At 60.1% G+C, this 12,350-nt stretch overlaps 1 protein-coding gene across 8 annotated transcripts in view; it reads right to left on the bottom strand.

Moving 5' to 3' along the window:
- Positions 1-438: 438 nt before the first annotated feature.
- BRD1 (bromodomain containing 1) overlaps positions 439-12,350 on the bottom strand; it is a 34,078-nt gene continuing 22,166 nt past the window's right edge. For 3 of the 8 annotated variants that reach the window (XM_060112080.1, XM_060112082.1, XM_060112081.1), the window contains exons 8-13: positions 8,838-9,332; positions 2,963-3,098; positions 2,411-2,538; positions 1,983-2,092; positions 1,609-1,763; positions 439-930 (exon numbers count right to left, since the gene is read on the bottom strand). In XM_060112080.1, coding sequence (XP_059968063.1) covers positions 747-930; positions 1,609-1,763; positions 1,983-2,092; positions 2,411-2,538; positions 2,963-3,098; positions 8,838-9,332 — 1,208 coding nt within the window. In that variant the 3' untranslated portion in view covers positions 439-746. Of the gene's footprint in view, positions 931-1,608; positions 1,764-1,982; positions 2,093-2,410; positions 2,539-2,962; positions 3,099-8,837; positions 9,333-12,350 lie in introns of those variants that run through there. The other 5 variants (XM_060112085.1, XM_060112086.1, XR_009533768.1 and 2 more) reach the window with 3 other exon arrangements.

Genomic DNA, 12,350 nt, shown 5'->3' with positions numbered 1-12,350 from the left:
CCAGAGTCATTTGTACAACAACCAACACATCCTGCTCCCGAAGCAAGTTGAATTTTTATGTGCCTGTATAAAAATGCATATCAATATACTTCTGCAAATTTATCTCTCATTATAAAGCAAATGAATACACTTTCTACAATAAATAATCCGCTGGGAGGCACACCCGTGGGAGGCTGGAGCGGACAGGCGGAGGCTGGCGAGTGGTCGAGGCTGGCGAGGCTGGCGAGGCCCAGAGGAGGCGCCTGCCCCAGCCCTCACGGGGGCGGCGGAGTGTTTTTGGTGATTTGCAAGTGATGCACGCGGCATAAATTTATTCTCCACCTCTTTCCACAAAGTACCATTCAAAATAATGTCATTTTCTTTCTTAAAATACACATTTGTCATTGTAAATTTACATCCCATCTATTAAATAAGTGGTACTCTGTGTAAAGAGTATGATTTACAAAATTATTAAACATTCAAAAGTCTTTAAAAAAAAAAAAAAAAACAGCTACAGATCAAAGAAAGTGACGCCGGCAGCGCCCTCTGGAGTGACCCATGAGGGGCACAGAGCTGCACTCGGGGGACGTGCCCACGCCATTCACAGAGCGCCCAGACGGGGGTGATTTAATAGAAAACTGGGAAATAAAACCTCCCCCTCCCTGGGAGAAAGAATTAAACTACACCTAAAAATCAGAATAAGTTAAGTGGTGAACAATATACACTATGTACAGCGTATCGACACTATGGACAAGGCCACGGCCGCGTCAGTCTATGTCGCTGAGGTCGCTGGCCGGCTCCCCGTGCACGCGGCTCAGGTGGTTCATGGCGCGGTCGAAGGCGATCCTCACCGCCTTCCGGATGCTGGAGTTCCTCCCCTCCATCATCTTCAACTTGTCTATCGTCTCGTCAATGCCGAGGGGAACCATCTTGGACTTCGGGAGCCACTGCCTTTGAAGGAAGAGAATGGACTGTGAGGCCGCGCAAGTGTCAACCTGCCTTTCGGCCACCATGCACACACCCAGCCTCCACGCCGTCGGGCACTTCAGGCCAAGTGGCATCTCGGAAAGCGCCCGAGCACGGAATCAGTGGTCACCTCCTCTCCTCGGTGTCACTTCCTGGGGGGCCACTGCAGCCCTCAGACGTCCACGCCACGCCTGAGTGGCCACCAAGGGGCACGCACACGTGACAACGGGCACACACACACAGACATACACACGACACGTGCACTCACACGGCAAGGAGTGGAAGGCAGGGCCACGGGTCCGGGAGACCCACTGAGCCACAGGGAACCCAGCAGGGGGGCCGCCCGGGTCAGCGAGAGGGAGAAAAAGATGGGGGCAGGTGGCAGCAAGACACACAAGCCCAATGCACCCGCACGGGACACTGAGGCCGGCTCCCCACCGAGCAGCCTCGGGCACAGAAAGGGCCACAGTGCAGAGGACAGAGGAGCCTGGCCCCAGAAGGGCAGGGCGGGGTGGTGGTTCCCTCGAGCACTCAGGTCAGGGTCTGGACCGCGGCACGTCAGGGGCTGAGGCAGGGGCATCCGCTGGCAGAGCACAGGGGTCTGGGAGCCCGTGGCAGGCCCGGCGGGACCACACGGACGCACCAGGGCCCGCGGGCACTCACCAGCTTCTCTTGTTGTCGAAGAACAGGACGAGGAAGAGCTTCTCGTCTGCCTTGGTCTGCATGTGCTCGCCCACCTTCAGCACATCCAGCGGCGGCGCCGGGATGGTGACCCCGTTGTGGTGGCCAGGCACACGCGGCATCTTGGGGTCGATGATCTGCCGAGGGAGGACACGGGGTCACGGCGGAGCCCTCGCACCCCGTGCCCTGGAGCAGGCCAGGGCCCGACGAGGGGGGGGTCTCAAGGGAACTCCGCCCACACCTCGACACCCCCCCGTGTGCGTCTCCCGGCAGGTGGTCACAGGATGCCCGTCCCCAGGGCCCGGGGACACGGCCACGTGGCTCGACGCCCCCACCCCACAGGCTCCGCGGCTCACCAGGGCCGGGTACGAGGGGTAGCCGCTGCACTTGGCCCACACGACCTTCAGGGGCTCGAGGACGGAGGCCGCGGCGTCAGTTGAAATCCACATGCTGTTCTGACCAACTTCTGAGAAGAAGAGGGAGGGAGAGAAGGGAGTCAGAAGGGCAGGGCCCCCGGGACCCCACACGCGCACAGCTGAGGCCGCCCCAGGGCGGCAAGACGGGCCTGGGGGGTGCGCCCAGCCCGGCCTGAGGGCGCGAGAGCCCGGGGAGGCAGAAGGCCGGCCCAGCGCCTGCCGTGGTGCTGAGGGCCTCCGCACCCGCCCTCAAGCCGCGACACCGCGTCGCCCTGCACCCCACCCCTCCTCCAGCTCCAAGACCTCTGGCCCCCGGGTCCCCAGCATCTCCCGCTCCGCGCACAAGGCGGCGGCGGGCGTGGACGCACCGGCCGCGATGCGGGCTGCCTTGGCGTAGTTCCCGTTCTCGATGCAGGAGATCAGCGCACTGCGGTCCTCCAGCGTGTGCCTGCGGACCAGGGCGGGCTTGCCCCGGCCGCACGGGGGCGCGCTAAAGCTTCAGGAGGGAAAGAGGGGCCCGTCAGAGCCCAGCCGCGGGCCCTGCATGAGGGGAGGTGGGGAGGGGTCAGGAGGGAAGGGAGACCGCAGGGCTGTGCTGGCCACCTTTTTTTGGGGGGGCCCCACCGCGTGGGATCTTAGTTCCCCGACCAGGGATCAATCCTGGGCCCGGCAGTGAGAGTGCTAACCACTGGACCACCAGCGACTTCCCAGCCAGCCACCATCTTGGTAAAGGCAAGACTCAGCAGGAAAAAACCAAGTATAGACGTAACTCATGCATTCGCAACTCGAGTTAGACTTCTGTGGGGTTTGCCTTCCCCCTTCTGGTGAAATTCTACAAAGCAGATTACTGCGGAACAGAGACACTGCCCCCGAGGGAGGGAGGCAGGGTGGGCGGGCGGGGGGCTCGGGGCGGGGCCCACCTGGAGTCGCAGAGCGGGCTGCTGCTGGAGGAGACGCTGGACTCGGAGGCGCAGCGGCGGCGGGGCGCGGCCGTTCTCCCCGGGGCGCCACCCAGCTCCTGCTCGCTCCTCGCGGCCCCAAAGCCATTGGTGAGCCCTGCAACACAGACGCACGTGGCCCTGAGCTCAGCTCCCCGCGGCAGGTGCCCACGCCATTGCCCTCTCTAAACTGGGGACAACGCCAGACAATCGCGCCCTGCCCACCCCGGCACCCAGCACGCTCAGAACACTGGGACAGGGGCACAGGGCGCACCGAACGGAGATGACAAGCCACGGCGAAGTCAGGGCACACTGGTCTCCAGAAGGTGCTCTTAAAAAACAGGCCCCACAAAGGCAAGGAGGGCCTCCCGCGACTCCTTCCTGGACGGTCAACGCCTGCCGACAGAGGCCCCAAGTCTGGGCGGGGGCCCCAGGGGGGGTGGGGGGAGGGAGGGGAGCCACAGGCTTCTGGGGGATCAGCACGTCCACGTCTAAGGAAAACCTTTCAGAACAAAGCACTAGCAGGAACCCCAAAAATCGCTCATGACCTCCTGAAACCCAAGATGAGCGTCTCGCTCACGTGGGCGCCCTGTGTCCAGACGCCACCGAGACCATCAGCACCAAGGAACACGGGTGAGGACGCGCCACCGGGGGGCCAGAGCTCACAGGGGTCCGAACACCCAAGCAGCCCAACAAACCAACGGTTTCACCTTAGCACCTGAGAAGTGTTTTAATTGAGGCAAATCTCAAAGCCAAACCACACATCCTGCCCCCGAAAAATCTGACACCAGCAGGAGGCAGGAAGGACACCCCAGGTCAGAAGGTGCCACGAGCTGCTGCCTGTGTCCAGCGCCGCTAGGCCCAGCCCGGCCCCTCTGGGTGCGACGGCTGCAGGGAAGGCGTGGTTTTTCCCCAGAAAAGAATCCCACTCCTCGTGCTTCAAAATTTTTTAAATCCATTTCTTCCAAAAACTTTTTTGAAGTAGTTTAGCCAGATTACAGGGGTTTCTCATCTGCTTCACATTACTTTCCTGTCAACAAAGGGAGGCGAGTAAACCTAGACAGACAGACGGCTGCTGGCAAGTACAAGTGCAGAAACAGCGCGCGCTCTGCTGCTCCCGAAGAGAACGAAGCCCCTGACTCCCTGTAAGTGAGCCAGTCAGACGTTATGCTCCATCTCTGTCAGACTTGACGCCACTGGCTACAGGAAAAGCTTAGCGTTTCCCGTTTTAAACCTAATTCATATTTATAAGTAGTACCTGCAGGCAGTGGCGGACGCTGCACTCATTTTCGGAACGTGGACCAAACCACCTCAGGAAGGCAGGCCCGTGAAATGGAGCAGCTGGGCCCAGGCGCCGCTTCTCGTGGTCCCAGCCCGTGGGGCCCAGGTCCGCCAGGAGGGGCCGCGCTCACGCAGGCGCACGCCCAGCACCAGCGCTGCTACAAGACCCCACCTGTACCCCCCCGGGAGGCCCCAGGACAGCACCCGACACTGGGCCAGGTCCAGACGCACCATGTGGCGACAGCCCAGGGGTCCAGGACACGCAGCCACCAAGCTGCTCCAAGCACAGCCAGCGTGGACGGCCTCCCCCTGCGCCCAACCTCCCGCCGGCAAAGCGGGCTGCCCGTCCGCCTCTCCTGGCAGAGCAGGAAGAGGGGCCCTAGAAGGTGACGCGGAGTCTCACCGCCTGTGACAGGTACCCGGCGCCTGGGAAGAGCTGGGGCGAGCAGTACATGGGCCCTGCCATCTGCGACCCACCCCCATCCCAAGGCAGGAGGCGGCAGCCAGGAAGGGCAAGAGGAAGGGCAGGGTGCCCGTCACAGGACACGCGTGGTGAAGGTCAGACGAAGGACGGGCCTCCTGACTGCAGAGAAAGGAGAGGGGAGACCGGCCCCGGCTCCAGGGCACTGAGCAAGGCTGCACTCATGTCGTCCTCAGGGAGATGGCACAGACATCACCCACGTAGCACGCATGGTGACAAGTGACACCAAGGGGAGAAGATCCAGAAGTGAGGAGCCCTCAACTGGAAACAAGAGGACATGCACGTCTCCCTAAGAACTCAGAGGACACACGCCCCCAGGGTGACCAGCTAGTCGCATATGGTTTTCCCCGTGCCACCCACTGAGCAGCAGACAAGCCCAAGGGCACAAGGCCGCGTGGCCAGAGCAGCGCCAGCCTCCGCAAGCCACCCCACGCCACCCAGAGACCTGCAGGGACCTGAAATGACACTCAGTAGGGCAGGGTCACAGGTCTGCACAGAGGTGGGCCCAGAGCCACAGGCAGACACAGGTGCCCCCGCAGTGCCTCCGAGAGCCAGGTTAGTACCCGGTGAAAAGTGCCTTCAGGGACAGGCCAACGCCCCCCAGACATGAGCTGCACCCCCAGAGCCCCTGGGAATCAGGGCTGACGCCTCGGGCGATAGAGGAGGCACCCCGGAGTCTAAACTCCCTTCTCTGTCCCAAAGGAGGACACACCGAGCAGGGAGCCCCGGCCCAGCTGCAGCTCAAGCCGTCCAGGCACCCTCAGGCCTCTCGAAACGCGCGTCGTTAGTGGCTGCAGCAAACTCCATCCTGAACGCCTCGCACCTGCCGGGTGGCAAGAAGCCTCCAGGTGCTCCCACAGGGGTGCCGGGCACCCGAGGTCCACCCCGCCACGCCCTTGCCGGGCCGTGAAGACCTCCTGGACGGCAGCCCAGCAAGAGGCACAGCGACAGGAGCGGCTGCGCCCCCTGCCAGCCACACGGTGTGGACACAAGGGCTCCCCTCACACGCACACTGTCAGGGCCAGCGGGCACAGGGGCTGCAGCTGGCCTCTCGGAGCAGGGGGCACGCCTGTTATTTTGGCTCCAAGTTTTTATTTTTACTGTTGGCAACAAAACTGCATTTTTTGTGTGTTGTGTGTTTTTCCACCTTTCACTAAAAACACAGAAGCACATCAAGTAACATCCCAACATCCTGCTTTTGCCCAGACCGGCTCCGAGAAGACGCAGCAGCGTGCAAGGCTCGCCAGGACGCCCCCAGGCCCCCAGGCCTGCAGCCAAGACGCCCGCTCGTGGCGACCAGAGACAGAACTGTGCCTCCCCGAGAGCCCCAGGAAGAGCGGGAGGAGGATCCAGAGGAGAGACAGGCGAGGGCAGGCGGGCCCGGCGGGGGCCAGGAGGCACTAACGGCAGACAGCGAGGGCACACGGGGCTGACACCACGTGGTCCGGCACCGCGTGCCCAGTGCCCAACCCAGAGCCCCTGGTCATCGCAGACCGGTCCCGTGCCGGCCAAGGGCGGGTCAGAAGCCCTGTCCACGCGAGTCATCTGTGGACGCAGCAGGCTCTCCAGGCACCTCAGCCCGAGGCTTCCTTCTGCATTGTCACCCTATCCACGGGGAGGCCGAGCGACGCCCCAGCCAGGTCCCAGCCAGCTGGAGGACGGGCGCCGTCCCCGGCACCTGCGGGCATCTCGCTGACTTACAGAGGGGTGGGTGGGGTGGGGCACGGCTCCTCTGAGGGCTGGTGTTTGTGTTTTTGTCTGGAGGGCGGCTGAACGGATGCTTCCAATGTCATTCACAAGAACTGGGTGAAATGCAAGGGTGCAAGGATCCTTCTGCTTTCCAAAATGACCGCGTAGCACAACTCCAGTCCAAGGTGAGTAAGAGAAAATAATTAGGATCCAAAGAGTGAACTACCCAGCATGTTAGTAGTTAAAATGAGAACCTGGAAAACAGCGAAAAAGCCGTTTAGTCTGACTGCAGGCCCCAGAGAGCAGCCTCCTGCCTGAGCAGCCTGCAGACACGGCGACAGGCGCAAGTGCACACGGCCCGCCACGCGCACGACGGGAGCCACGCGCAGGCATCTCAAGCGAGGAGACGGGCAGCACGGTGTCCTGGCCTGGGGCCCACAAGTCAGCGGTCACAGAAGGAAGCCGGGAGACCACACAGGCCCTGGCGGCACGGCTCCAGGAGGAGCAGCCAGTGTGTCGACGCCGCCCACGGGCACTTCCGAGGAGAGGCCCGAGTGCCCGGAAGGAACAAGGCAGGGTTCACCCTAACCCGGAGGCCCTGCAGCATGTACTGCGGAGCCCCGCGGGCTCCCTATGAGGCAGAGCGCGCAGACGGACCCTTGGAAAACAGCAGGTTCGCAATACCCCAAGTCCCGAGACTGCAAAGATTGCCGCTCGGGGCAAGGGACCCGGCCGCGGAGCCCACGAGACGCCCGGGCGACGGGCCAGCCGAGGGCCGAGCAGACCCTGAGGACTCACCGCATGCCACTGAAGGCACCGCCATTCTTTAATGGGAAGCAAAGGGCTCCGCCTGAGCCAGGCCATAGGGGTCGACACCTCGGACGCGGCCCGGCCCTCCTGCAAGGCCTGCGGGAAACTCCTCCCGGCCTCAACCATCACCACTGAATACCTGCAAAATCCTCGGCTCAGACGCAGAAACTGGAAGGAGGGGACGTGATTTTCTACATGGGACCTTTGGTGAGGGAGTCCAAGAGGCCCCCGAAAGCCCAACGGTTGAAGGCCCACGGGGGGCAACGGTTCCAGAAGAACAGCCAGGCAGCGAGGGCCACCTCGGGGCCTGGCAGCCCAACCCCGGACACCAGCTTCACCGAGGGCCCTTGACTGCAGTGCCCTGCGCACGCTGCACCAGAACACGACGCCCTGACTCGCCTCCGGGTGCAGATGCCGGGACCCTCCAGTGCGCTTGAAAACCAAGCCGAGGCTCTTTCGCTAAATTCGGCCGAGCAAGGCCCCAGGGTAGTTAGGGAGCCCCGAGCACTGACACAGGCTCCGTCTGATTCTGCATCTGGGACACGCTCAAGCAGCTGGCAGCACTGAGAAATAAAGTTTCAGCAAATTATCAAGAAACACCAACTTGATATCGACCCATCGAACTAAAATCACAAAACGTAACATTTCAATAACCCTAATTGCATGTGCAAAAGTCTACTGTGGAAGAACAGCCAGCCAGGCGACACACCTCCCCGCACGCCGGGCTGCAGTCACCCCTCCAGGGTGGACGCCCGGGGCCGAGGCACCCAGCCGGCCCCACAAACCCGTGGTTCAAACTCAGTCAAGCGCCGAAGGAGTCTGTCTGGATGTGGCAGACGGAGCAGTAGCAGACACAAGCCGGCTCTGGTCCACATCCGGGACCCAAGGGAACTTAGACCGCCCCCAGGAGACAGCCCCGCGGGCCCACTGCCGTGGAGGGGCGCGGATGGCAAACGGCTAGGCTACCAGCACAGAAACCCCTTGCCTCCCAGTGAGAAGGCTGGAAACAGGCTTTGAAAGAGCAGGAAGGTGCCTCCTGCAAACAAAGCTGGAGGGAAATTCCTGACAGAGCGCCAGCACGTGGATGTCTGGGTGAGTTAATTAGACGAACTTAAGCCATAAAAGCTTAGAAATAAATGAGAAACACTTTCAAGTGTTATCTCAGCAGGAGATAACCCATCGTGTGTGTACCAACCAAGCCACATAGAACGGCGAGAAAATGTCAAAGTACGCTTTAAGCAAGTGGGTGACGCGCCACGTTTAGCCCAGACCCTGTGGGCCTCAGAAGGGAGGCCTGCGGGACGCCCGCCGTCACCTGCTGCACCTGGACCCGCCCACACGCACAGCACAGCCAAGCACCAGCCTCGCTCGGAAGCCGGCCTGGGTCCAGACTCTCCAAGGGGAGGGACAAGCAGGGCCCCCAGCCCCCCCAAGGTGGCGCCACCTCAGACTTATGATTCAGGGCTTCTCGAAGAAAAAAACACCATTTGTCTTCTTACATGGACAACAGAGTGCAAAACACCGAAGCTGCTGGCAGCCCCCACCCCCCCACCCCCGCCCTGCCCCGAGACAGAACGCGGCCAGCGCGGCATTTACCTGTGTCCAGGCGCTTTCCCGGGGACCCCTCCTCCACCTCGGAGTCGCCGCAGGTGCTCCGCGACCTTTTTCTTGGCTGCAGAAGAGTCTCCAACCTCGGAAGGACTACAGACAAAAAGGTTTTGGTCCCTAGCTGAGGAGAAGTTGGCTGGGTTTCAGTGTTCTTGGCAGACTTTGGGGGGCTTACACTTTTCGATTTGCAGAAGAGAACAGAAGTGCGTCTGTTTACATCGCTTGATGGCTCCGCCACCGCGGAGGCCGCCGCCGGCGCATCGCCACTACTGGCGAGGGTGGGCTCTGGAGGGTGTCCGATTACCAGTGCGCTCTGAGGGCAAGTGCTATGTGATTCATTACCAAATGTGACTCTTTTGAATAGTTTACTCTGCTCTGGGTTGAGTTCTACTGGTTTGAGGGTTGGTGGTTCTGAATTAGTCTCCGAGTTTGAAGGAAGAGGTAATGCATCTGATGGTTCAAGTTTAGGGGGAGATTTATCTCCTGAAAAAATTATAAATAAAGTGATTTTTGAAAACTGATAATTAGAAAATCTATTATAAAACTTACTACAAATGTGAAGTCCACCAAAATACTAATTCAATTAAGGAAACACAGCATCACACATAACTGTCTGCAAGCAGCCGCGGGTTACACCCTGTGTGCGCTTCCCTAACACCGAGGCCGCGGCGCCTGGAGCCCAGGTGTCCAGAGTTACCCTCTGAAAACAACCGTGAAGATCACCGCACATGCGCCAGCATCAAGACATCGTTCGAGTTCATGACAGTTTCTGCAATCAACATTCACTTACCTTGAAGAAGAAAAATATCTCACGTAACTAAGGGGTTCTAAGCGGGCATTCCCACAGTCCTGACCTGGTCCACAAGGTTAGCAGACAGAAGGAAACAGCACATAAATCTGATTTCTGACCAGGGCATTCTAAGTCGATGTCAAAAACAGGGAGTGGTGAGTGGCTGAGAAGGATCCAGGAGAGCAGGAAAACTTCCCGCTCTGTTCTCAGATACACTAACTTCTGTGCCACCTCCAGAAACATTACAACCTAAGTTCTTTCTTCTAAGTCTGACTTTAAATATAAAAACACAACCTTTGGGGCTTCCCTGGTGGCGCAGTGGTTGGGAGTCCGCCTGCCGATGTAGGGGACACGGGTTTGTGCCCCGGTCCGGGAAGATCCCACATGCCGCGGAGCGGCTGGGCCCGTGAGCCATTGCCGCTGAGCCTGCGCATCCGGAGCCTGTGCTCCGCAACGGGAAAGGCCGCAACAGTGAGAGGCCCGCGTACCGCCAAAAAAACAAAACAAACAAAAAAAACCCCACAACCTTTGGACAAAGACTATTTTAACCTCTTAAGAAAGACTTTTAAAAATTACTAACTGTAGAAACAAGACGCCTGAGAGCTGGCGTGTTAGCCCCGGGCCGCGGGAGGCTGGAGAAGCCTCTCCAGGGAGGACGGGGCTGACCAGGGCAGGCACACCCTCTGGGATAAAAGCCACCGAGGTTTCTCTCCAGGCAAGGCTGATACTGGCTTCAGGATGTATGACATAAAACAAGAAAGACACTAAGTAGTACATATCATCACAAAGTACAGTTTCTATTTTATGAAACCTGCACATCTCCCCAAAACCATCTAGAACACGTAAGGTTAATATTTTAAATCCAAAGTCATTTTGAAAATGAAAAGCTACACAACTTCTAAGGTTCGTTTATGTCTCTGAGCAAATGTTTTGAGAATTCTCCCAACTTATGGTGAGGAGAGCCAGCCAGGCTCGGAGCCCAGGAGGGTGGCACGGAACTGCAGGAGCGCTCTGCCCAGGCAGCTGTGGTCAGGCTCTGCCCCAGAGGGGCCTTCACTTTCAAACGCCACTCAAAGCCTGTTAAGGCACGTGACAGCGACTCAGAAAATGAGCGGAGAGCCTCTCCTGGACCAAAAGCTGTTAGAAACGTCAGTTTCAGAAGGAGACACTGACTCATCTCGCACATGTGTGCAAACACTAGGGCCTGAGTCCCACTGACGGCACGCGGCTGGTGAGGAAACTCCCCCGCCCGCTGTTCGTGACCACATGGGGAACACTGACCAGGTGGGAACTAGGGACGTGCAGAGTGACCGCTGGGAGGCTTCCTGTCACTCACTAGGAACGCCAAGGGCATCTTCCCAGGGGTGGGGCCCTCCTCCCTCCCTTTCTCCCACCCGCCCCCAGACCCATGACCCCACCGCGCTCGCCGCACACAGAGCAGGTGCCAAGCAGGGCCCCGGGGGGGAGGTGCACACGGAGCCGACACGAGACCGCAAGTCCCTGTACAGTCACTGGCTGCAAACAATCACACGCCACTTAAACGCTCGTGAAAAACACTCGACTGACTTCTAGAACAAACGCTCTTCGTTCGTGGCATAAACGGATGCAAAGCACCTGAAATGCTGTTCACAGGAGCTCATCACACACAGAACAGCCCGGCGGCTCCACTCGGGGTACCCCACCTGCCCCCCTGCTTTGGGGCGGCTGCAGGGCAGCTTCTCCGCCGTCCACACCCGTGGTGCCAACCCGCCCAAGAGACGCTTCCAAACCAAAGCCACAAACAGCCTGGGGACCCAGCGAGGCACCTGTCTGGACGCCAGGCCACCGACCCTCCTGAGTCAGGGGCCCCTGTCCTCACTCGAGCGTGACTGCGCCGTCCAGCCTCAGCTGCGCTGACCCTCGCAGTCCCTCTGGAGCCTCCAGGGAAAGAGACGGACGCAATCTTGAAACAGTGGAGACAGGGCTCGAATCCGACACTGGACCAAAACCCCGACAGCTAGCGGCAGAAGCCCCTCAGCGACCCAGGCCCATGGCCTCGGCCACGCCGTCCTCACTGCCCTGCCCCCCGCTGCTCGACGGAAACCTCACCATGTGTGAAACCGACGACCCGGGCACGAGGCTCCCCGGCTCACGGCCCCAGACCAGCACCGCACAGACCACGGGCAGAGTCCGCGGGCGCCGCCCGCCCCAAGCTGCGCGGAGCCCCACGCCCGCCACCCCTGGTGCCTGACGCCGGTGTCTCCTCCCTGCTCAAGTTTCCAACGGAAACCCGTGAACATCAAATCACAACTAAGACCGCCATTGATGTTGAGAAATCACTACTCTTTCAAGCGTGACGGATTGATATTGTGGTCCTGAGTCTTTCAGAAGATTCTTGAGTTTTGCCCCAGGACCGTGATGTGATCCCAAGTACATGTTTCTACACTCGCTCACAAATGGCTGCTTCCGCCACCTCCACCAACCTCTGTGTCATCCACACGACCCCAGCCCCAATGTCTGGAGGCCACGCCGCCGCTTCACGGGGGGCGACCCCACCTCCCTGACAAGCCCAGCTGTTTCTCCTCTCCACCCACACCTCGCCTTCCACGTGTCGCTCCTGACCAGCACGGCTCCAGGCCTCCCTGTTCACGTCTGCTGCGCCTCCACCTGCTTCCTCCGATGTGGACCAGCCCCACGGAACAGCGAGAGGGATCGCCAGGGACGCCCGCCCA

The sequence above is a fragment of the Mesoplodon densirostris genome, chromosome 11 (genome assembly GCF_025265405.1).
Source record: "Mesoplodon densirostris isolate mMesDen1 chromosome 11, mMesDen1 primary haplotype, whole genome shotgun sequence".
Classification (NCBI taxonomy): Eukaryota; Metazoa; Chordata; class Mammalia; order Artiodactyla; family Ziphiidae; genus Mesoplodon; species Mesoplodon densirostris.
This window is presented reverse-complemented; position numbering and strand designations above follow the sequence as displayed.